Source organism: Equus przewalskii, chromosome 14, assembly GCF_037783145.1.
Source record: "Equus przewalskii isolate Varuska chromosome 14, EquPr2, whole genome shotgun sequence".
In the NCBI taxonomy this organism is placed as follows: Eukaryota; Metazoa; Chordata; class Mammalia; order Perissodactyla; family Equidae; genus Equus; species Equus przewalskii.
In genome coordinates, this window is record NC_091844.1 from 36,654,575 (window position 1) to 36,680,367 (window position 25,793).

Genomic DNA, 25,793 nt, shown 5'->3' on the forward strand with positions numbered 1-25,793 from the left:
CAAAGCAGCAGCGCGAAGGCCGGCCGCCACTGTTGAGAACGTACACAGGCACGAAGGGCTGGGGGAGAGGGGAGATCTTGAACTCCTACAGGTCCTGTAGATAAAGTACATTTACTACACTGGCCCCCGGTATAAGAAGTGAGCAGTTTGGTGCCCAGCACAGATGGGAAGAACTCCTAGTGACCCAGGTCTTCCCAGCAGGTGAGCTGCAAAAAATGCTACCTGAGTCTCAAATGTGGCTCAAATTGAGCACATGACTGTAAACCAATCTTTATTTTTTCTAAGATGTTAATTATATGAAAGAATAGCTGTAGTTATATAGATATAAATTTTAGACAAAATTCATTTAAAATTATTGACTCTCAAAAGCCCAATTTTCTTTTATGGTAAAGGACAGTTGGTTTTAGCTGTGACACAAGTTATTTCTTCCACCTACATATTTTCTTTGTCATGGGGATGGGAAGCAGGAAGTCAGGCAATGAAGCAAGAAAGGAAAGACACATATAGGCCTTTATTTTATACCTAGACTTTCCTGTTACCACTTTTGAATTTAGGCTGAAATAAAAGGATTTTATAGAATGAATAAAAAATCAAACATCAGGCTTTCAGGAGCAAAGTTCTCCAGCAGGGGTCAGCTTCAGGCACACTGGAAGCATGAGCAGATCAACCAGTGCTGAGCTCAGCCTAGGGTTTCCCAGAAGAATGGAACAGCACTTCAAAATTTTTCTGATTAAAGTCTACATTTTTAAATTGCATTTAAATGGTGGCAAAACTATTAGGTGGCAGTTTGATGGGGAATTGGATATCTCCATCATTCCAGAGATAGTTCATTTTTTAGTCTCAAAGTGAAAAACTGGAAGTGGATAATGGAAAAGGTCAGCCTCTCACCAAATGTCAGTCCTAGCATCACTAACAATGCAGTCAACCAGACATTATGTATCTTCTGATGCGATACAGCACCTATGATGTATTCTAGCCAAAATGTTTTGCCTGAATCCATCAAACTTGTGGATATAATTTTCAGTTTACAGGAAATCAGGGGAATAGAGAAACATATTAAATACTACTTGAATATTTTTTTGAATATTTTTTGAAGGAAGCAAATAGACAAAAAGGTTGTCTGCAGGACAACTGGAGTGATCTTTTTAACAAGCTAGTATTAAACTGAAAAACAAACAAAAAGAGATGTGGGTAGATATGCTAGGTTAAAGGAGACTTAAGAGCCATGAGAGGTGCCGGCCCGGTGGCGCAGTGGTTAAGTTCGCATGTTCCGCTTCTTGGCGGCCCGGGGTTCGCTGGTTCAGTTCGGATCCCAGGTGTGGACATGGCACCGCTTGGCACGCCATGCTGTGGTAGGTGTCCCACATATAAAGTAGAGGAAGATGGGCACGAGGTTAGCTCAGGGCCAGGCTTCCTCAGCAAAAAGAGGAGGATTGGCAATAGTTAGCTCAGGACTAATCTTCCTCGGGAAAAAAAAAAAAAAAGAGCCATGAGAGCGAGGTACAACAGTCCTCTGCTCTGTCCAAACCAATATTCAACCTACAGGAAACTGGAATATAGCCTGAGTATTAGAGGAAATGAAAATTTATTGAAATTGACAGGTGGAGATCACCGACTGCAAGAGTAGGTTCAATTCAGTACAGACTATAAAATCTCATTTTTGGTTAAAACAAAACATATAGGTGTATATTTGCATAGAAAAAGATCTGAAAGAATACGCACTAAGGCGTTATACTCATCTGAGTGGTAAGAATGTGATACTTTAATGTTTAATTTTTGTTTGTATTTTTTAACTTTCTGTAATATATTTTATTGCTTCTTTAATGATAAAAGGTTACTAAAAACAGTAACAAAAAAATTGCACTTAAATGGACTTCCTCATTTGTGGAGTACAGTTTGGGTGTGGGAAAGGAGAGCAAGAGAGAAGCTTTCCCCCAAGGAATGGTTGGTAAAGATTATTCTATGGGCCAGCCCTGCGGCCGAGTGGTTAAGTTTGCACGCTCCGCTTTGGCGGCCCAGGGTTTCACCGGTTCGAATCCTGGGTGTGGACATGGCACTGCTTATCAGGCCATGCTGAGACGGCGTCCCACATGCCACAACTAGAAGGACCCACAACTAAAAATACACTTTTGGGGATTTTGGGGAGAAAAAGGAAAAATAAAATCTTAAAAAAAAAAAGATTATTCTAGAGTTTCTATCAATGGCCTTATTTCAGAGGCACTACTTGGAAGCATGTGAAATTGTATTTAAAAATAAGAAAAAAGTTTACATATTTTATGGTTTGTGCATTTATCTATAGTCACTGTGCAATTGGTGTGATCTAGTTTTTTTTAGAATACATGAAGAAAATGCTTGAGGAGAATTTGAAAATAAAAAGTTATACTATGAACTTTTCTCAAGCCCAAAGGCAGTGGGCTAATTTTGATATATATTCTCTCTAGCTAAGCTGTACCTTTTTTGTCAATGGAATATAATGGAAAAGTCCAGAAATAAACCCATACATTTATGGTAAATTGATTTTTAACAAGGGTGCCAAGACCATTCAATGGGGAAATAGTAGTCTTTTCAACAAACAGTGCTAGATACCCACATGCAAAAGAATGAAGATGGACCCCTACCTCATACCATATTAGAAAACTCAAAATGGATCAAAGACCTAAATGTAAGAGTTGAAGCTATAAAACTCTTAGAAGCAAACCTAGGTGTAAATCTTCCTGACCTTTAAGTAGGCAATGGTTTCTGGGATGGCTATACCCAAAAAGTCACAAAGTAACAAGCCTTGGTGAGAATGTGGAGAAATTGGAACCCATGTACATTACTGGTGGAATGTAAGATGGTGCTGCCACTTTGGAAAACAGTTTGGCAGTTCCTCAAAAGTTAAACATAGAGTCACCATATGACCCAGCAGTTTCACTCCCAAGAAAATTGAAAACATTTGCCCATGTAAGAACTTGTACATGAGTGTTCACAGCAGCATTATTTGTAATAGTCAAAACAACCCAAATATCCACCAATTGATTAATGGATAAGCAAAATGCGGTATATCTATAAAATGGAATATTATGTGGCCATAAAAAGAAACGAAAAGTACTGATACACACAACAACATGGCAGAACTTGAAAACATTATGCTAAGTGAAAGAGGCTAGACACAAAAGGTCGCATGTTCTATGATTCCATTTATATGAAATAACCAGATTAGCAAAGCTATAGGGATAGAAGGCAGAGTAGTGGTTGCCAGGGGCTGGGAAAAGTGACAGATAGGGAGGGACTACTAATAGGTATGAAATTTCTTTCTGGTGATAAAAATGCTCTGGAACTAGATAGTGGCGATGGTTGCACAACCTTGTGAATATACTAAGAACCACTGCACTGTACACTTGAGCAGGGTGCATTTTATGGCATGTAAATTATATCTCAATTAAAAGGTCAAAAAAAGAAAAAACAATGTATCCCTTTGGACAACTAGTCCTTTGGCTTGTATAAACTTCAGTTGGAGATCTGTAGCTACTAAGTAGGTAGCCACCCACTGATTAAGATTAGGAAGTAATTTTTCTCTATATTAGAAAAGGTGGGCAAGAAGATGGAACTATTTTGTTTTATTTTTTAAGGAAGATTAGCCCTGAGCTAACATCCACCACCAATCCTCCTGTTTGCTGAGGAAGACTGGCCCTGAGCTCATATCCATGCCCATCTTCCTCTACTTTATATGTGGGACGCCTGCCACAGCATGGCATGCCAAGCACTGCATAGGTCCATGCCCGGGATCCAAACTGGTGAACCCTGGGCTGCGTAAGTGGAATGTGTGAACTTCACCGCCGCGCCACTGGGCTGGCCCCAAGGTGGAACTACTTTAAAATGAAGAACTGGCATTTCCTTATAAAGTGAGAAGGTGCTTTCACACCCTGTGCGTGGAGGGAGATGAGCACACGTGCTTTCTCTCTTTTTTTTTTTTTTAAAGATTTTATTTTTTCCTTTTTCTCCCCAAAGCCCCCCGGTACATAGTTGTGTATTCTTCGTTGTGGGTTCTCCTAGTTGTGGCACGTGGGATGCTGCCTCAGCGTGGTCTGATGAGCAGTGCCATGTCCGCGCCCAGGATTCGAACTAACGAAACACTGGGCCGCCTGCAGCAGAGCGCGCGAACTTAACCACTCGGCCACGGGGCCAGCCCCACACGTGCTTTCTCTTACATATGCAAAGGCACTTAGAAAACAGCATGGGATGTTGTTGGTTACACATCAGATTCCTCTACCTAGACCACTGTTTCTTACCTTTTCTTACCCTACAGTCCTTCAATGCTTTTTCATTCTATCTTCTGTGTGCTGTCCATAGCCAAGAAGATTTTGCTGAGCTTTACTTTCTGTAGTTTACTTTATTCAAAAACAAAAAGAAAAAACCTAAAACAACAAAGACCTGAAATTTTCTGAAACTATGTATGTCACCACCTTTCTCTTCCCTGTACAATTGAGAATCATTCATGGGACAATTTACAGTATTACCTTCTCATTATAAGACTTGTGAGTATCTGCACTACTCACCATTTTAAAATAATTTCTCAAAACAGAAAATACAAAGTTGGCAACTTGCTTTCTTTTCAATTTGTTGTTGTTTTAAATATGAAGCTGGATAGACACTAGAGAGTAATTTAATGCAGTTACAACACTGATCCTAGGATACAAACTATAGTTTTAGTTCATTCCATAATAGTAAAGAATAAGGGAAAAAAATGAAATAACTTCTTAAAGTGATAGGAGTTATAAAAGTTCCCTAGTGTACAGCATGTTTCAAGCACGAGTTAAAAAGTTAGGAGAGCAAGCAAGTTAATATGGATTAGAGCTCCTCCTAATGGCATAAAGAATGAACTCTCATCATCGGGATTTTCGAACTCTACTATAGTTCCTTCAGTGAGAGTGCAGAGGAGAAAAAGTAAGGAAACGGTAGGACTGTCCTTAGAAGAGACTGTAAAAAGAGCAGGGGAAATCCAAACAATAATAAGTTCTTTCGTTTTTAAAGTCAAATGTGCATTACCTTTTAGTTAACATATACAGAAAAAATGGATGAGAAATTTGTATGAGAAGAATTTCAATTTGAAAATATGATTTGGAAAGAGAAAAAATTAGAAAGCAAGCAAAAGAAATCCCCAAGAGCGTCATTACAAGTAGGTTCCCTTGGTAGGAGGCTTTGGCAGGGCCAGGCGGTGTCACCGCAAAGCAGCAGGGGCAGTGAGGGAGCGGAGAGAATCTGTGGACGGACAGGGACGTGCATGCGCACAGCCAGTCCAGGGAGAAGGTACAGGGATCCATAACGACAAAACAAATAACCACGGCTTTTCATAATTATAATCGTTAATAATAATATCTGTTGAATGAATAGATACTTAAGTACACAATACAGTTTAAAAGGCAATGTGATAACTCAAGCCAAAGTTTTAAGACAGGTAAGCATTTATTATTCACAAGAAAAAAAGGCTTTTTCTTTTTAAAGATTGGCACCTGTGCTAACACCTGTTGCCAATCTTATTTTCTTTCCTTCTTCTCCCCAAAGCCCCCCAGTACATGGCTGTATATTCTAGTTGTGAGTGCCTCTGGCTGTGCTATGTGGGACGCCACCTCAGCATGGCCTGATGAGCGGTGCCATGTCCGAGCCCAGGATCCGAACTGGTGAAACCCTGGGCCACCGAAGTGGAACGCGCACACTTAACCACTCGGTCACGGGGCCAGCCCCAAAAATGCTTTTTTAAATAGATGTTTTTCCACAGAAGAATTGATTTAAAAGGTAAATTTGAATTTGACATGTACGTGGAATGTATTTATTTACGAGAAAGAGCTATAATACTTCTGCCAAAGTGGATGACTTTGTAAACAGGTAAATATTTCAGCTTGAAAATGCTAAGGAATCACGGAGCTGGAACAGCGGGGTTGGTGTGCCGATCAACCAGTATTTGGTCTTGCAGTAGTGATTTCCTGGTTTACAATGACTACCTTCGTATTAGGAACAGCATATTCTTATGGCTAACGTGTCGAAATAATGGCTTATTCCAGCGCTTAATTATGTAAAACTAAAAGTTTCCTGAATCCTAAACACAAGGCCCAAGTGACGTTCCTTGTTTCCGGTTGTGACAGCAAGAGATGACAACTGCTTTTCTAAAGGTCGTGTCCCGAAGGGCCTCCCAGAAAGCTTGGTAAAGCAAGGCTTTCATGTTCCAAATCAGAGGTGCTGCACATCAGCAAAAGTTCAGAAAATGAAACAGCGGCCGTCCTCCACTCTATCTTAGCCGGGAGCGAAAAGATTAGCCTGTGACTCCGGGAGTGTGAAACTGATTCCCAAAGATGAGCATCTCAACAGTTATGAAGGGAAAAGGAGAGTGTTTCCACAGTGGCTGTATGATCTCAGTACTTAATCAGAATTCTCTTGGAGTAGGAGGTGGGGAGGAGGGAAGGGGGGCCAAAGAGAGAAAACTACGTCTGTCAGCTCTTTCCAGTCTCTTATGAAATAGCTCTGCTCTAATAAAGTTTATAATTAAACATAATTTGACACTATTTTCTGGAATTAGGCATTAATTGGTTTTTACAAATATAAAGTCAATACAATATATTGAAATACTGCCAACTTATTTGCTTTCCCATTTCGGCTGTTCTGTTTAACACAGAATTCAAAATTAGGGTGTAATCAGCACTAGCCATTTACCTGGTAGATGTGCTTGTCTTCTCTACTGTGGACATGAGTCTCGCAAATGCGTCAGTCACTTTGAGGCTTGAGGTGGAGATTTCCAGCTTAGAAGTCGTTAACTCATACAACTCTGGATCCACACCTTATAGTATAAAATGACAGTCAGTGATGGCAAGCTGCAATAGGTTACTTCAATTAGCCACAATCCAAGATGCAAAAGGCAATTATCTGTAAACATCTGAGTCTTTTACAAGCACAACACATCTTTAGAACATTGTAACATTGTATTTATTTTTTAAATTATAAATTCCACTTTTAAGAGTTTTTATAAAGTAGGAAAATATTTTTAAAATTCCACTTTGGTATCAATATAGCCTTAATTAATCTAATACTTATGTAGTAGATACCATGCAAATACTTTTAAAATTTCTATTCGCTATAGAAAACTCTCTCAATTTTGGATTAGTGATATGAAAGTCATCAATGTTTTATAAATAGAGCGCACATAATTTGTTATGTGACACCTCAATTTTTAAATTGATTGATTAACCTCATTTTTTTGAAACTTTCTCTCGCCCTCCCCCCCCAACTCCCTGACCATTTTTTTCTCCATTATTTTCTTCCACACCAGAAGATCTGGAAGCTAATATAAAGTCTCAAATATGGTAAATGATTTAGTTAGGTTAAATATATTCTGAGCATCTGAGGACATGAAATATTACTCAAATGCATCAAATCATTACTAAAGATAAATTATAGCACATTGTTCTTTCTTCAGGTAAGAAGGAGGGAGGGTAAAGTATTCTCAGAAAAAGTAATAAAAGCACTACTTTGGAACAAAATGAAAATTGTCTCAAGGGGTAATTCCTATTTCCATAGTTTCATATCTGAATAGTAGATAATAGCTCAAACACCTTGCTAGAGGAATTCAACACAAAGCTGAGTTAGATCTATTGCAGTCTGTAAAAATCCTCCCCCACCTGACTTCACTAAAATATACATATTTTTGTATTTCCCTTGAATATAGACTTAACCATGATGACTACAAAAACACTGAAAATAACAATTAAGTATTTTAAACTCAGCTAAATTTTGGATAATAATCAGATAAAAAAATATTAATCCTACCCTCTCTTTGGTACCAACAAATTAACTTGAGATAAAAAGTTCAGCAGTTTCAGGGTAGAACAGAAAAGCAGATTGTAAAAAGAATGTCTTACAGTTTCATCAATTTTTACTTATTATTTCTAAAAAATCCCTGAAGGTCAGCAAAAAAATATATATATACTAATGCAAATATTGATAATAACAAGTTTCCTCCTTTTAGGATATCTCAAGGTCAAGAAAAAATAAGGAAGTGCCTTCTATTAACCAAGTGTGCAGATGATTAGCAGACGTAGATCTAGGTCTCAGATGTTTACAGAAATCAGACCAGCAAAAGCAGCTTCCACAGTTACCATGTCCAACCAGGGAGGAAGGCTATAGAAAATCTTTGTTGACTCTCTCAAGTTCTTAATATTTTATTAAGATACAGTTTCAAAATACATTTGAAAAGGGCTTTTCTTTGTATTTCTCTAAGTATATACATTGCAATTAAATGTAAAAAATTGTAGATGCCTATAAGGGACCAAATGAACCCAAAGTACGTTCTTCCTCCACTGTGAAAGGTTAGATTCCAAGTAACCACACAATTTAAGTTGATGTCTAATAAATAATGCAGAATAAAAACTGCATTCTGATTGGCAACAGGAAAGTGCTAGTAAAAACTTGGTTGGGTTTGTAAAATACTGGGCTCTTGGCTGTCAAACAGTGAAGTGGGAGATTTAAAAAAAAAGCAACAAAAAAATGACACCCCCAAAAAAGGTACTATGACTATATTATATATTTTTCAAAAACAAGATAACTACTTTACACTAATAATTGGAGAGTAATTTTTTTAATGGAAGAGATTGTTTTTAAGAACCTTAATGAGGCATAGTTTAGTTTACATAACTAAAGCTAGCCAACCAAGTTCTATGCCAACCTCCTAAGTCTCACACACAAAATAATTAAATAACTGCAAGCTAAGACAAAATGACTTTCCCAGAAACAAGTCAGAAAAAGTGCAAGCAAGTGGTGAAATGGAATACTAAGAAAAGTGTTGATACCTGTAGCTTGATGTAAGTTTTAACAAAACCCAATAACAATAAAAAGCCAAAGCAAATTTATAGGAATCAAGTTTATACAGCAGCTAGAGCGTATTAATGAAAATGGAACAAAAATATTTAAAAGGTTCCAAAGTAATGAGGACTGCATTTGAGCATGCTAATTTCACTTCCATTACAGCTCTAAGCTTCTGAAACCACTTGCTCTTCTTGAAGCTGTGTACACTGAGCCTGGTTATCAGGTCATTTCTGTACTTCTTTATGAAATGATCAGATTATTTGTCTCCTATGGATGTTTTTAACTGAGTTTGAAATGTCACCAAAAATTAAACTTAAACCAGGTTTTAGGCATCCAAAAATAATGATCTCGTTTAAATTATAATACAGTTCATGACAAAACAAAGCTGAGAGCAAATTAAAAATGGGAGTTTGGTAATTCATTCTTGGGAATACAGTAATAAGGAAACTGATACACAAGTTCTTGGGTTTTTTCCCCCCCCATTAAGTATTTAAACCAAGTAATCAGCTCACCCAGGTCATTCCATAGCTCAAATGTATTTGGAAATAATTTAAGTAATAGCAAAATATCATTTTGAAGTCAAACCAGACACAGATTGGCTTTTCGTATGCTTGCAAAATCTTGCAAACAATGAAAATGACAAACAGGGGCTTAGACTTGAGGAATTCAGTCATTCTATCAAATGACCTTGGAACTTCCTAATAGCAGGATCAGATTTCCAGAACCAAATTTTGGAGAAGGGCATCCTGGGTCCCAGGCTTACCCTTAGCTGACTCTCTGTCTTTCCCATTTCCCACCTTGGCTCCCAAACTGCTGGGAATGGGTGGCAGGGTAGTGGAATAGAACAAAACCAGCAAATTCTCAGGGACCAGGCTGGCTGTGTAACTGGCCACTAATAGGGACAGAGAGGGATCCTCACTGTGCATTCTGGGCATCAGCATCTATATAGCACCCCAACAGCTGTCTGGTAATCAATGGGCATGATTACCAGGTCACAAGTTGGGATGACAGGAACTCATTAAAATCATATTAAATAAAATGTAAACATAAAAATGTCATTATATTTTAATCTTTTATTCAATTAGAAAATGACAAAGTACATTAGTGCTTTGGTCAATGAACTGAACTTTTGCAGGGCTGAAAATTAACAGGCACTCCAGTAAGTTTTAATTTCTAGCTTTTAGTATCTCATAGCAATTATTTTCTACTATTAACTTTTGTAACATTTTTTTTTTTTTTTGCCGTGGAAAACTAACAGTATACTTTCTATTTAAGAGTGACATAAAAACAGTAATAGTTCTACGTGGGACTATATAACTAAGTGTTAGACTCCAACATTTTGGAACCTCATTATACCTTTAGCAGCACTAATAAACAACAAATTGAATGCTAGAATTTGTAAAGGTTCTATTACCACAGGCACTACAATGTAAAGTCACCTTTATATACTAAAATATTCTTATATCTCTAAACTTGTATTTTTCAAATGGCTTTATAGAATATGCTTTTAAAAATAAGCATATAAAATATCACAATTTCCACTTACAGGAAAAAAAACCAACCCTGCCTTTAACTATGTAAGAACATTAGGGCTGTTTTACTCCTAGAAACTACTTTTAGCTCTGAATAGTACACTCCGAGTAAGATTTCCTTAAAATATATTTCACTGAAGTCATTTGTTATAGATAACAAGAAAATAACGATAGATGAAATAAAATTATTGGAAAGACATTATAGAGAATACAATATAGTTGTTTCCTTGTTTATAGGAAAGTCAATTGATGTGGTCATGCTTTTAGTAAATAAACTAGAATTGTGGTTTTAACACTCTGCTGACCTGGGATTGTGGTGCTGCTGCTAGAGCTACTGTCATCCACGGGCCCAAAGAAATCAAGGTTCAGAAGAGTGGAACCTCCACTAGCTTGAAATTCAGTGACCGTGTTGGTAGGCAGCCACACAGAAGGTAAGCCAAGGGAGGAGGGGTTATGTGTAAAAAGGGGTAAGACACACACTTGAACATGCAGGTTATAATTAGTAATCATTACACATTTTAAAATCAACATTAAAACAATGTGTACAGTATTAGTTTTTCATTACTAAGGACATTTCTAAAGTAACAATTTAATTCAATGTACATCTTCTCATGTACAATATAAATAATTTAACACTTAGTAAGGTTTTAGTTAGGAGTTCAGTTCTTTCAATAAAACTTGAAGCCATACCAGAAAGACCAAGGGGAAAGTGTACCCGTTAAAGGGAAACAATACTTTAATCTCAACCCAACATTAAATCACTGTACATGCCCAAATCAATATTTCATGTTAGTAATGTTGGTTTCTAATTAATGATGTTTTAGAAGTGACAAAGTTGTCAGTTTCAGGACACGCATCAATACATTCACTTAATTGAAAATAAAATAACATAATAAGGAAGGTCATAACTGCCCTACCCTGATGTGCAACCTCAAGCTGTACTGTTCCCCTTTAACTCTGAAACAGTAATCAGAAATAGTATACATTTTTAAAGAAGTTGTTTGTTAATAAAAAGCACGATGATTTGACTGAATAAGACACCAGACAACAGCAAAAGGTGCATCCAGGCTTTCCTTCAGCACTGTTATTCAATTGGATGCTTTCCAGATATCCTAGGACCCCCACTCTAAGGCAAAGCTGACAGAATGACAAGTGTTTTAGACAATGGCTCAAACAGCTGATGAAGGATAAGGAGTAAGAGTCTGTTAGGGTCCACTTAAAACTTGTGGTGTCAACACTGTGGAAAACTAGCATTTGTGTTCTTTATGTTAAAGACCCCATATTACTGGAATAAGTTACTCCTTTTTCAGTATTCTCTCTTAAAGCCATGAGTGAAACCAATTATTTCTGGAACTACCTACTAGTATTTTGAGATAAGTTTTAGAAAAAGATCATGAAAATCATTCATTTTCCATTTATATATAAGTGCTCTATAAAATATTATTAAATCTGAAAACTACTTTGAGTCAAATATGGACCTATTTGCACATTGTTTTTGGTTAAATAATTGTGTTTTGTGCTTTAAAGCAGCCTCTAGCCACAAGACTTTGCATCCAAGAAAATTCCATAAATTAAAACTAAAGAAACAAATTTCAAGTAAATTGATCCTACCTAAAATATCATTTAAACTACCTAGATACTTGTAAAAAACAAAGAAGCCTGTTTATGACAAGATAAAGAAACTAAAATTTTACCTAGCTACTACTACCTATATTTGGACATTAATACTATTAATAATAGTAAAGGCTGGTTTCTTGAGCAATTACTTTTCAGAAAGAAAGCCTGAATTTCCAAAGATAAGAATAAGAAGTTATGTTCAAACAAAAAAGGAAATCAGCAGAGAGAAGTTTGTCTGAACTTTGTAGCTTTCTTAACTCTAGCTCTGGTGCTAGAGGCTCTACGGAGAGACGTACCATCTAAAGGGTTAGTAAGGCCACTGCTACTCCAGTCAAACTGGACGGGTGGTAGAGACTCCTAGAGTTGAAAACCAAAAAAATCAAAATTAATCAGTACAGGTTGCAGCAACGTAAAGAATCCTTAAAAAAAAGCTATTATAGCAAGATCATTAGGCAATAAAATACCTAAAGACAAAATTGGGATAATTTACAATTTCAGAAGGTTACCCGCAAATATTAACACAAACTGAAATTGCAAAATTTACAAACAGTACAGCTTGTTGACAATAAAAAAGTTGTATCTGAGAAATGGACTTATCTTTACATTTCAAACAGAAGTTTACGGAATGATTCTGTCAATATTTCAATCTATTCTCAAATCATAACTTAAACTATTGCCTTGATTAAAATAAAAATATTAAAAAAACATCACTGACTTTTCACTAAAGAATGATCTACTTTACTTTAAATGACTAGCCACTTAAAGTTTTTTAATAGACAGTGTAATGCAGTAGAGAAGGTAGCACACTGAAGGTGAGGAGATGTGGGTTATTCAAGGCCAAGTAACTACCAGGTAACTAGTTGTATGACAGTGTACAGTTAACTTAGTTGGTCTCTTTATATATAAAATGAGAAGGTTCAAAGTCCAAGGTCTCTGGTTCTTTACAATTTTCCAAATTATAAGGGAAATTATGGGCCAGTAAATGGGAACTACATTTACAAATTAAAAAAATTTTTTTATCAACTTCTCTAATTTAGAAATTACTTATAATCAGTATCAGAATTTAGTTTTTAAGATAATATACTAAAAAGTATACTCAGAACTCATTTGAATATTCTAGGTTTTTAAAGTTTGTTAATTGCCAAACAGAAAGATAAAATGAACAAATGGTATATACATAAGATGGAAGGTAGTACAAAACATTTTAAAAAGAAGCATTGCTTTATTTAAAGAATATTCTTGATGAGAAAAAATTGGGTTTTTCGCTTTTCTTTCTTTTTTATTTTGGGAGTGGTGTTGACAACACTTATTAAGTAACCGGTATTTTATTAGACTCTTAATATCAACATGTCTTTTTTTTTTTTATTGCTTACACCACTGTGCTTTACTGTAAGGTAGGTACTATTAAAACGTTATACCTCTTTTTTTTTGTGTAGATAAAGACATTGTTCCTTGTAGGGAAGGAGCATGAATCAGTTATTTAGGAAAATCTAATCCCATGATATCATAATATAATTGCCTTGCTAATTGGGATACCAATGATAGGAATGTTACTAGAAGCATTTAGTCTCCCCAAATTCAGGTCAGGCCTGGAGGTTGAGGGGGGAAGGTATAAACAAAGCAAAATGCTAACATTAATGCTTGCCAGGGGTTAGGGACAGCTGTGGGGGGTGGGAATGCAGGGGTACAGTTAAGGGTGCTCTTTGTGGTGATGGAGGAGTTCTGTATCTTGATTGTGGTGGTGGTTACATGAATCTATCCAAGTGAAGGAGGACATATAACTATTCACACATGTTGTACAAATGCCATATTCCTGATTTTGATACTATACTATAATTACATAAGATGTAATCATGGGGAAGACTGGTGAAGGGTACAAAGCACCTCTTCTGTACTTCTTTGCAACTTCCTGTGAATCTATAATTATTTCAAATAAAATAAAAAAAAATGCTGGTGAATTTCTATTTTATAACCTACCTGCAAAACTAGTTAACAACACTTAGAAAAGATCAAACAAACAAAAAGCTCTAGGCATTCCAACAGATTCAACTTATATTATTCTAGATCAATAACAGCTTTAGTCATATTCAGCACTGACTGGATGGACAAAACCCAGGTTCATGCCATAACAAAATTTCTGGGTAAATGGAGCAAAGCTCTTTCGTTAATATGTTTTATCTAAATGATATCAAGTGGCTGGATGCTTAGAAATATTTCAGTGATTTGCTGGAATTTTAGCTTCTCATACAGGTGGATGGCATTTTGAAGACACAGCCAATATTATAATGAGGTGCTAAAACATGAATCAACATTTAGTGGAAATGAGACAGATGAAAAACAGGATATCTAAGCAATTACAGGCTAACTAATGGCATTGATGAGTAAGGCAACTCAAAGAGCAGGCAGTGGAATGAAGCGTTTTAAAACAACTTAGAGTAACGTGGTGTGAATGATTACTGTGAGGAAACAAGGTCATAATAAAAAGAGCAAAAACATGGAGATGAGACTGGGGTTCTAGTCCTAGCTGTACCATTGATGAGTGATTTTGGGTAAATCTACTTAGCTTTTCCAAATATGTTTTCTTATTGTAAAAGGAGAGCACAGGACTAGATAACTATTTTTTCTTTCTTCAAACTCTAATTCTGATTCACAACTGAAATAGCCACATCAAGTAGCGTAAGAGGGGACGTTTACTAGTGGTGACTAGTTGGATAACTGCTGGACAGAGAGTTGACTCTACTCAGCAGCGAATAAAGTAAAGTTAAAGTATTGATCTTACTAAGAGGGGAATCAGTAATGGCACCATGAATGGTGTGACTTTGAAATTCAGTGGATAAAGATTAACAACAACAAAAAAAGTATCACTATTGTTTTTTACCTATAAGCAGCCTTTTTAGGTAAATGTATCTTAGAAAAAACACCATTAACAGTTGTTAATAGTTATTAAATTCCTAAACAAGAGATGCAATGGTTACAAGATTAATGACAACAAACTAATTTGGAAGAAAAAAAAATCCAATGGGTACCAAAATTGAGATAAAATAGACAGATAAAAAATTATGCAGTCATAATTAGAATTATATAATTATGCTAAGTTTGAAAGTCACTGTTTAGTGATGCCAAATACAAAAACATAAAAGGAATGTTTGGTATATGTTTTTTGGGGAAAAAAATCAGGTATTGAATAGGTCTGTCTTGACAAATTTTTCTAAACTTCTAGCAAAGCTGATTGTCTAGCAAAGTTGACTATGGCTGTCTAATCTGAAAATTATAACTAGTGGGAAGACGTCATAGTATAACTGCATGGCCCAAAAGTCAAGTAAAAATAATAGATATATTGTTTGCCAAAGAATAGTGGTAAAAAATATCACTTTATATAAAGAGAATCTTACAATGTGTATTAGATGCTTTTTAAATATTTTAACCTGAATCAGAAGTATGGAAACAAGCAAAGATCACACCATTTAGTGATGGAGGTCAGGCTCCATTCTCAGCACAAAATTCTGATATGCATACTGAAATCTTCAGTTTCAGTGCATGTGTAGTGGGTATGTTAGAATGAAGACCTGCATGTGTTCAAGTCAATTCAGAAATAATTTTGAAAAACAACCTCCATTGGGAAATATTATTTTCATTGGTACCCCCAAAAGCCTAAAAACTAAAGCTAATGAGGATCACAAACTACCACAAAAAAAGTACAAAATAAACTTGTTAATTCAATATTTATATGTGTATTTTTAATTAATTTATTTTTTAATATGTGTATTTTTAAAAAAAATAAATGTGTGCACTAAACAGAATAAAAGTATGTATTCAAAAAGTTTTTTATATCTAAGTTCCATCCAAGTTCCATCTTCTAGCAAAAAAGTTAGATATGCTTAAATGTTGCAGAAAATTTCTATATTTGCCTATAAATAAGGAGACAGTAGTGCCTTGATCACAAGTATATAGGAGTGTACATATATGCACAGAGATGGCAGTAGACGAATGCATATCATGGAGCTGTGACTAACCTCCATTAAATTAACACACATTAATTTCCATTAAAAGTTTTGCATTAAATTAACACATGTTTTTTATTAGGTCATCTAGACTACTTTTGGTCAAGTTTATAATTAATTATATAAGATAGATGGTAAGTATGAGGTGCGACTAGAATGAAATATATAAGATCGATCAAATCAGCTGGGGCAAAAACGACAGGTGAGAGCTAACTCTGATAAAATAAGCAATACCTTAGCTTCTGGGCTCTAACACATGGAAGTGATTGCACGGAGGAGAAGAGGGGAAGGAGGCAAGCAAAACTAGCAACAAGTGACCTCAAATAAGAAGAGCTCCATTTTCAGTAAACGTCCCAGGTAGTTACTCAAATTACTTTCCTAATACCTACCGCTGTAGGAGTAAGAATGATGATTGAGGCAGAAGTGGTAATGTGCTCTGGGAGAAGTACTTTTGGAATCTGAATAGACAGGGCAGGCTTGCAAGAGCAGCTGAGAGCCAGAGGACAATATAAGGGCAATGAAAGGAAGATAACTAAGAACGGATTCTACCTACTGAGACATTTTGCCCAAGCCACCTTGCCTGTTGCCCAACCATCAATAAGGCCAGCCATTTTATGCATCAGGCCCCTTTGCCCACTAATTCAGTGCTAGTAATAAACTGGCTTCAAAGGGATGTTTAAGCTATGCCCAAGAGTAAACCAAGTGGTACACAGCAGTAATATTAGATGTTTCCTGAAACACACCTGAAAGGGTAGAACCTTGCTTTACATCATTATTTTCTAACGTATGTTTTTCAAAACACTAGTTCCAAAAGGATTATGACTCTTCTCCCTTGGTCCCTGGAGAAAAGGGTCCTGTGGTCAAGTAAATTTGAGAAATGAATTAAAATTAAAGAGAGTTATTCACCGCAGGATTCTTCAGAGTCCTTAATGTGTGTGTTGTGAATCTCCAAGGGTGGTTGTAGGGGATGATATGAAGTATTCCCAAACTCAGTTCACCCTAGAACCCTTCTTTAGTGGAGTGTCTCTGGGGATTAGTGTCCAATGGAACACACATTTTGTGAAAGGTTGTCTAAATATATGTTTTTGTGTTAGAAATAACTGACAATGATACTTAAATGACAAACACAGCAAGAACCTGTTTTAGGAATGGTAATATTCACTTAAAAATATTAATCTTCAGAAAAACAATGTTTAACTAGCACTGAGTCAGTTTCTTATTTGATGTGGGAAGTGAGAGGGAAGGCTTTGATAGTAAATATATTAGACTGAAATGAAATTTGTGCTTAAATGTGCCAAGGAGGTAAATGATAAGAAAGGTAAGAGAGCTTTCTTTTTTCCTAATCCATAGGATATTTTGTTAAATGCCATATCATTTGCCATTTAAATAAGAGTTTTATTCAAACTCTCCAAACAGCAGTTTTTGATGTAATAAACACACCTACATTTTATTACTTTGTTTCCCATTTTTTTGAAAATCTAGCACTTACCAGATTTGTGTCAGTAATTATGATCATACTTTTAGAGATGCTTGCTTCAAAGTCGTCATTGTATAGGTAAAGAGACTAATACCTGTATAGGTATAAAGGACTTACCCATAACCAGCCAGTTCTCAAATTGTGCCTTTCTTTTTTTGAAAATTAAAGATAATTTGTTCTTTGTATTCCAAAGGATGTTAAGTAATCAAAATCATGTCCATCATGAAATCAAATTTTAAAAATATTTTAAACACCAGAAGTTTTATATATTAAGGGAAACAACAGTGTGTGTAGACACATGTATATATACATGCATAAACATATCTATACACAGACAGATTCTTTTACCTGGAATTGGTCAGATGTATTCACTTCTGGTGACATGGTGGTTGTCTGACCAATGGAAGCAATTTTTTCTGCAGCAGATAGTGGTTTCAATGGTTCCTTGGTGGGCTCCAACATACCCTGAAAAAGGCATGTTAGCCATTAATTGTATGTAGGGGGGAATCAACTCATAAACTTTGCAAGAAAGTTAACCTACCAGAAAGCAGAAAGGAAAAAATGGGTCATTTCGAAAGTACTAAAGACAAAAAGGAACTATTCTTAAATTTTGTTTAGAGAAAATCTTATAGCACTATAATGGGAAATGTTTCACAATAACACCTTTGGAACCCAAACTTTCTGAAGAAAGACCTTGTATTTTAAATCAGATTTGTTTTAAAGTGCCTGGTTATCACTGTCACACAAAAGATTACGCACAATTTGGGATGGCGTGGGTGAGGAAGAGGCAAACACAACAGTATATTACATCCAGGCCCTTAGAATCCAACACTTTTATGATGTTTCAGACACTGAAGCTGCAGGAAAAGACACCCTTTGTACACAGTACACCATGGTGGTGCTTGGAGAAGTGAGAGCTGATTCTAAAACACACCAGATGATGTGATGATGTCCACGTGCTTCAGTGTGAATTTAGTGTTTGGCCCTATCCCCGCCAAAGGATGGGGGCCTTCATACTTAGTTCCTTGGACTGGCAAAGCAGGGACACAGCCATTTCAGAGGAGAAAACATCTTACATGCTCTACCAGGTGTGTTACAAATCTAACACACTTTTTGAATAAGAAAGGAAGACAATCAGGATGGGTGCAGAAACAAAGAAGAAAAATAAGCATTGTGCACCAACACTCTACCAAACATTAATAATAATGGGTAATAATCCAGGTTAATAGCCTGAAAAAAGTCAAGCTTTTGCACATTTAAAAATAATACTCAATAAGCTCTTGAATATTTATTAACTAGACTAAACAAAAGTCTCCCTTTACTGGGAGAAACAAAATCAAAGTTGCTAAGTCAGTAAGGTTAGAATCTGTAAATTTCTAAAAATAAGTTTTCAGGAGAATCTCTCCTCCCCCCTTAAAATAGGGCACACACTAACTAAAGCAATGTACAGATTCGATTCTTAACAATGGTACATATGAAAAGCTTTAATCCAGCAGCTTGAAAAACAAAAGTAAATTCATGGTTTAACTCCATACCATATACATTATATAGGCTTTCTAGTGTGCCCTTATGAAAGAAGACAATGCATCTGGCAAGCAATTACTAGTCTTAGCCAAATTTTCTAAAGTGAACTATCATTTAAACCAGTGGTTCTCAAAGTGGTCCCCAATCAGTAGTTTTGCATCACCCGGGAACTTGTCAGATGTGCAAATTCTCAAGCCACTCTCCAGACCCACTGATTAAGAAATTCTGGGGGTGGTGCCCAGCATTTTGGGTTTTAACAAGTCTTCTATGCAATTTGGATGCATGTTAAGTCTGAGAACCAGCGACTTAAATGATCACTTCAGGTCCTATTCCTCCTGATGAGATCAAAAGATACTGAGCCTCTCATATGTATCATCATGGGAAAAATTCAGGTATAATTAAAAATTTGAAACCAGATATGTAAAATAAGTTTCTAAATGTAAAGCATCACTAAGATGGAGGAGGAAAGATGCATTTATTACATCAACTTTGGTATTAAAAGCCCACAAAAATGGTAAAATTAGTACTAATAAAGGTTGTAATTAAAAAAGGAAAATACAGCATAGATATTAGTCTCTAACTCCTCACACAACTTAAACAACTAGTTTATGTGCTGGGCCTGGAATAAGTAGGTTAGTGTCCCCAACATGCTGAAAGCTCCTACAAATTAAATTCCTGCTTCCTACTCAGAATGTGACAATACCACCACCAACAATCTTTAGAAAGCTACTCCTTGAGGAAAAAAAGACATCCAAATAACCAAAAAGTTAAAGAAATGTTCTGGATTATATCTAGAAAAGAGTGTAAGGATGATCAAGGTGTTTTGAAAATACAAGATAACCTTTTACAAAGGAGCAGAAACTGATGAAAAAGCTCACAGAGAAAGTTTTTGTCTAATTCCACAAAACAAACTACAAAAGCAAAACAAAGCAAAATGTTCCAATTCAACATTAAGAATTAGAGCATATGCATGGAAAACGTTTGTAGATTACAAAAAGGATCAAGTTCCACATCAAATTCATTTTCACATGCACATACAGGGTTATATAATTTAAATTCTATACCAACGGTTCCCACTCCCTTAGTTGTTTTGTGTGTGTGTGAGGAAGATTGGCTTGAGCTAACATCTGTTGCCAATATTCCCCTTCTTTTTGTCTGAGGAAGATTGTTGCTGAGCTAACATCTGTGCCAATCTTCCTTTACTTTGTATGTGGGATGCCGCCACAGCATGGCTTGGTGACCACTGTGTAGGTCCACACCCAGGATCTGACCCCACAAACCCCAGGCCACAGAGCAGAGCGTGTGGGCTTAACCACTATGCCACTGGGATGGCCCTGTCCTCATTTTTTTCTTTCTTTCTTAAACACAGTATTTTTTCCTTATTTTCAAGTTATTGGTGAAAGAACTTTAAAATATTTTTAGTTTAATAGGACATTTTTATTCACCAATAACTCAAAGACACACCAAAAAACACAAACACATCAAAGTTTAAAATGTGACTGAATCTTGATAAGGTACAGAACGAAAATTCCTCACTTATTCTGGACTACCTGGCACATCTGAAAAAACAAAATTCAACACATTTAAAACATTAATGGAAAAACTAAGGACCAATTATGTGTCCTGGCTCATTTTCACTTACTATAATTTGGTATTTCCAAGATTTTATATACATCCATAGCCTCAATATTTCATTATTTAAATTTTATCACAACTGGACTAAAACAAATGATATCTAAGCCTTCAGATACTTCAGGTTCTTTTCAAAAGCAAACAGAGAAAAAAAGAGAGCGAGCGACCTCCAGTGGTGCATTTTACAAAGAGTTATGAGCATGAATATTACTAAGACAAAAACAATTTTTACTCTAAAACAATACAGTGTCTAACTAATGGAATAGACAAAAATGTCCTCAGATCAGGACTGGAAGGGATTTATGAGAGCAAAACGGATAGTGTATTTATTCCCTTGATGTTCTCACACTAAATGCCCCTTAAAATATACCTTCCATGTCATGCTATGTAAAATGATTTTACAAAATAAATGCAAGAATGATAAATACATGCAGAGACATTTTTGTACTTACCAATCCTGCTGCATACATGGGCACTATAACAGGCTGCTTCTTATTGCCCGTGAAGAGCTATACACATGTTAGAGAGAAAGAACATATTTAGAGAGCGATCTGTAATTCAATGAAACAGTTTCCAAAATATGCTTGCAATGCTTTATTACATATATTGTGAATGATAAATTGAAGAAATTGTTAAATTGCCCTTATGAGGTTATATTTTTGATCTCCTAGTTTAGTTCTTTCATTTTATAGTTAAGGAAAAACATTAAAACAACTTTTCTAAAAATAAGAAATATCGATTAGGCAAAAATTTAGACAGATTTATGTTTTAAAAGTTTGCATATCCAAAATACATGAACATTTAAACCAACTAATATTTATTTTTCTGAGGAACTAGTTTATCCCAGCTTGAACAGAAGTGTAACAGTTTTAAAACTACCCCATAGGTTGATTAAAAGATTTTCCAAGGTACTAACAAACTCACAATGTTTCGAGTGTCTATTCCCAAGGAGCACAAAAGCTTCTTGTTGCTATGGGAGCCGCCCCACTGATATCTCAAGCCATGTGCATCATGGATATCCTGTAGCTCGGTCCACACATCCAGCAGTTCCCTGCAAAGTTCATGATGAAGCCACCAACAATGGGTTACTCAATAGCTTTCACCACGAATTCTACTTTTAATGTGACTGTGAAATATTATACATTCCAATTAATCTTGTGTCTAACATGAGTATACAACTACTATCTGAATGAAATCAGTAGCCAACACTTACAGTCATTTGAAAAGTAACTAAGTTAAACTCATTTGAAACAATATGCCAGTAATCAAGGAAAACTTTAGCCTGTATGTTATTCTTTTTTTTTAATTGTAAAACAAAAATATTTAAAAGAAAGAAATCATTTGGCTTTCCACCATTTTACTACAGCTATTTAACATTTGGGCATTCTGTTTGAGCCTTGATCCACAAATGCACAGTTGCAATTACAGTATATATGTAATTTTGTATTGTCTTTTCAGATTTTAAGCATTTCCTCATCTTCATATGTATCTTTTTCAATGGCTGTGTAATGTTCTACTAGACTGATGCACCATGATTTATTCAGCCACAATCCTACAGTTTTAAATAAGCTGTTTTTACTCTGTGGCTTCTGTTGTTAGTAAGGCAAGAATATCTTCCTGTATTTTACGGTGTGTGTTTTTGTAGAGTTGTGTTGTTTCCTTAGAATGAATCTCTTGGAGAGATATTCCTGGGTCTAAGAGTATAAACTCTAGACAACTAGGATATTTTGAAAAAGTACATCTAAATAGTTTTAAGATGGTATAACATAAAGCTTTTTGTCCTCTTCTTTTCTCTGAAATCACACCAAAACAAAAATCAAGAAGCAAAAATAATCTCCATCTTTAATGAAATTAAGAGATACTTAAAATTCTGCACTACAAATATTGAGGTCACAAAGAGGGACGAAGGAGAGATCTGCAGAGAGAAAATGTCTCCACATGTGGACAGTAATGAAATATGAGTCCAGGAATAAGAATCACTTTGAAATTAAAGTTAAGCAAATCAATCTAGACCCTCTAAAATCTAATAATTTTGTTTCATTTTGTTTTTTGTTTTTCTTTTCTTTTTTTTTGAGGAAGATTAGCCCTGAGCTAACTGCTGCCAATCCTCCTCTATTTGCTGAGGAAGACTGGCCCTGAGCTAACGTCTGTGCCCATCTTCCTCTACGATATATGTGGGATGCCTGCCACAGCATGGCTTGCCAAGCGGTGCCATGTCCGCACCTGGGATCCAAACCGGTGAACCCTGGGCCACCAAAGCAGAACGTGCACACTTAACCACTGCGCCACAGGGTCGGCCCCTAAAATCTAATAATTAATAGCAGCTCCAGAAAGAAAACGGAGACTATGGAGGGAAGGTCAGGGTCTACACAAGAGAATGCTCAATACTGAAGAAAACAGAAGCCTCCAGATTGGAAGGCTCTACTTAGTGCTCAGTCCAATGAATGAAAAAAAACTCATCAAGATACTTCACTGCGAATTTCGGAACACCAGCAACAAAAGATCCTAAATTATAAATTTAATGTGAGGGTAGAATAAAGTAAAAGTTTACGTCCCATGTACCTTTTTTTCTCAGGAGGCTATCAGAGGATGTGATCCACCAAAATGGGGTCTAAGTTAAGGGAAGTCCCAAGACAACAGGTGTTTAAGAGACCTAGACTGAATCCATTCCAGATTGGAATAGGAAGATGGAGACTCCAGGAAAAAAATGGAATGTCCAGCCCGATAGGTTTGATCACAAGTAAGATTGTATTAACAGGCTGTTGGAGGGTAAGGAAAGAATTATTAAATGAAAAAGAGAGGCAATTATTAAGTCCAGGAAAAAGCTGTACTGTAAAGGAAATAGTGGCTTAGTGAACACTGTCTACATGATTCAATAATGAAAATATCAAATAACAATTTAACCAAAAACTATGCTCTAAGTCCACTGAGAAGATGAAGGGAGGAGAATAGCAGATGTAAGATCTAAATTCTCATCTATCATCCTAGGAAGTCAAAAGATACTATATAAAATTGACTGATTAGAATATTGATTCAGAAATATCAAAAAGAAAAAATAATGGAGAAGCAGGGAGTTTTGTAAATCATATCTTGTAGCACAATATAATTTTTTAAACTTTAACACAATAATGTTTTAGAATCAATGTTTTAAGCTAACTTTATAAGTCAGAACAGTTGAAACTAACAAATACACATGCTATCTAAAAACTGTCTACTACTTACCCACTTTCAGTTAAGGCCTCTCTTGTTTTTATTGGCAAGGTGCTTGTTTCCAGCAAGTGCTTCAGGGAAGTCACTTCCTCTTCAGTATCAGCGACAAATATGGAAGGAAAACATGCTTCGAAAATTCGCTCCAGGCGGTTTAGTAAAGCTGTCTGCATCAAAACACCCCCCAAAGGTTCATTTTCATTTCTCTAATTTTAATGATGCCATAGTTTTATCATTAACACCCCCCACCCCCACCCCTGTACCCTGTCCACTACCGTAAGGGAGAGAGGGAATACCGGTCAGGTATAGGGAACACCAGGTGAAAGGAGCCTAACTACTCAGAGAGCAGCTGCTCTAAATGATTACCTTAAACAATCATGGTGATACATCCATGGTGACAAATAAAGGCAGTTATAGGCCAAGCACCATACCTGGTGTTTTACAAACATTATCTTATTTAATCCATTACACAATTCTACAAAGAAGAAATTATCACCCAATTGTATAGTGAGAAAGCAATCTCCAAGTCTGAATAATCTGCCTAAAGCAAAAACAAAAACAAAAAAGAAGACAGTATTCATATTCTTTCCACCACACTGGGATGTTTCTCACTACCACTCATGTACTCTAGATTTAGGAACAAGAAGATTGGAAGCTTGTAAAAAGCATTATACAGAACCTTTTTCTTGGACATAAATACCTGAATTTTGAAAGCCTTTTAGAAATATCTCTGCTGTTAATAAAACAAACCAAAGTAGGAAAGAATGTCTCAATTTTTGCTAAAATTCAATAGCTCACTTATCATTTTGATGATATGTGTTATCTTTTAGAAATTCCATTTCTCTACTCTTCTATGGCGTGTGTAGACGTATTTTTCAATAGAACACTGCCTCTCCTCCAAGCAAAGCTTGCATATTCCCTAGAGTATTTTCACTGAAAATAACTGGCATTTTGGAGTATTTTCATTAATTAAAACATTGCATTTAGATTAACTTACATTTTTTGGACACTACCAGGTTTATTCTACATGTGCAACCTACAATGACATTTATCCCTACTTTCCTAACTGTATTTCAGATACAAGTAAAATATTTTCAACTTAATTTACTACTTAAACCTCAAATACAAATACAAAGTGCTAATAAGTTAAAGCTCGTTGGAACATTAAATGTACTACTGAAATGACACCCAGCGTACAAGGAAATGCCACAGCATGGTGGTACTTCCTGCCAAATAACAACAACGTTGGATTTCTGTTGTTTAGTATAGTCAGCAAACAGGAAAATGAAAAACAAAAGGAAAAATTTTCACCAAAGTATTTTCCAAACTAAAATCTCTCTTTCGGAAGCAGTATCAGAGCAAAAAACTTCACACTGCATAATTAGTCTCAGGGTACTCTTCTGCTATCTCTGCAAAAGGTATTCTAACACTTTCATTATATTCATGTGTGTGATATGGGAAAAGGTTCTCAGTATGAATTATGAAACCTACAGTCAAGAGGAGACTCAAGATCCCAAGGCTTGTGAAACCTGAGTGTGTCAAGGGGATCCCACTTACCTGCTTCAACAGAGGGAATGGACAGATACTACTTTTAAAGGGATCGGATAACCATCTAATTGGAAACATGATAAGCGTTGGCTCCTCCTGGGCAGGGAATGTAAACAAAAACTCACATATGACCAAATTTTATTTCTCTGCAAATTAAAATAGAATCTTTCTTGTATCCTCTTTGTTATCCTTTTAACGGGACAGAAAAAATATTTGTCAAAGGAAAAAAGAAATGACCCCAAAGCACACTGAATCATTTGGCCAATACTACACAGAGCCACCCACTCTTTGGTACACCAGGGAGCAAATTCTTGAGCAAAAAAAACCTTGAGGAAACAGAACATGGCATTAAAGCTAATCACCTCAATTTTTTTACTTCTTCCCCAATCTTTTCTCATAAAGAATATAAATTACATGGAAACT

At 35.9% G+C, this 25,793-nt stretch overlaps 1 protein-coding gene across 8 annotated transcripts in view; it reads right to left on the bottom strand.

The window, feature by feature from the left end:
• Nucleotides 1–25,793, bottom strand: part of AFTPH (aftiphilin) — a 67,861-nt gene that overhangs the window by 1,658 nt on the left and 40,410 nt on the right. For 2 of the 8 annotated variants that reach the window (XM_070572512.1, XM_070572511.1), the window contains 7 exons: nt 23,838–23,989; nt 21,540–21,666; nt 21,068–21,124; nt 17,808–17,924; nt 12,278–12,338; nt 10,670–10,753; nt 6,688–6,811 (listed from right to left, as the gene is read on the bottom strand). In XM_070572512.1, coding sequence (XP_070428613.1) covers nt 6,688–6,811; nt 10,670–10,753; nt 12,278–12,338; nt 17,808–17,924; nt 21,068–21,124; nt 21,540–21,666; nt 23,838–23,989 — 722 coding nt within the window. Of the gene's footprint in view, nt 1–4,271; nt 4,371–6,687; nt 6,812–10,669; nt 10,754–12,277; nt 12,339–17,807; nt 17,925–21,067; nt 21,125–21,539; nt 21,667–23,837; nt 23,990–25,793 lie in introns of all 8 variants that reach the window. The other 6 variants (XM_070572514.1, XM_070572515.1, XM_070572516.1 and 3 more) reach the window with 5 other exon arrangements.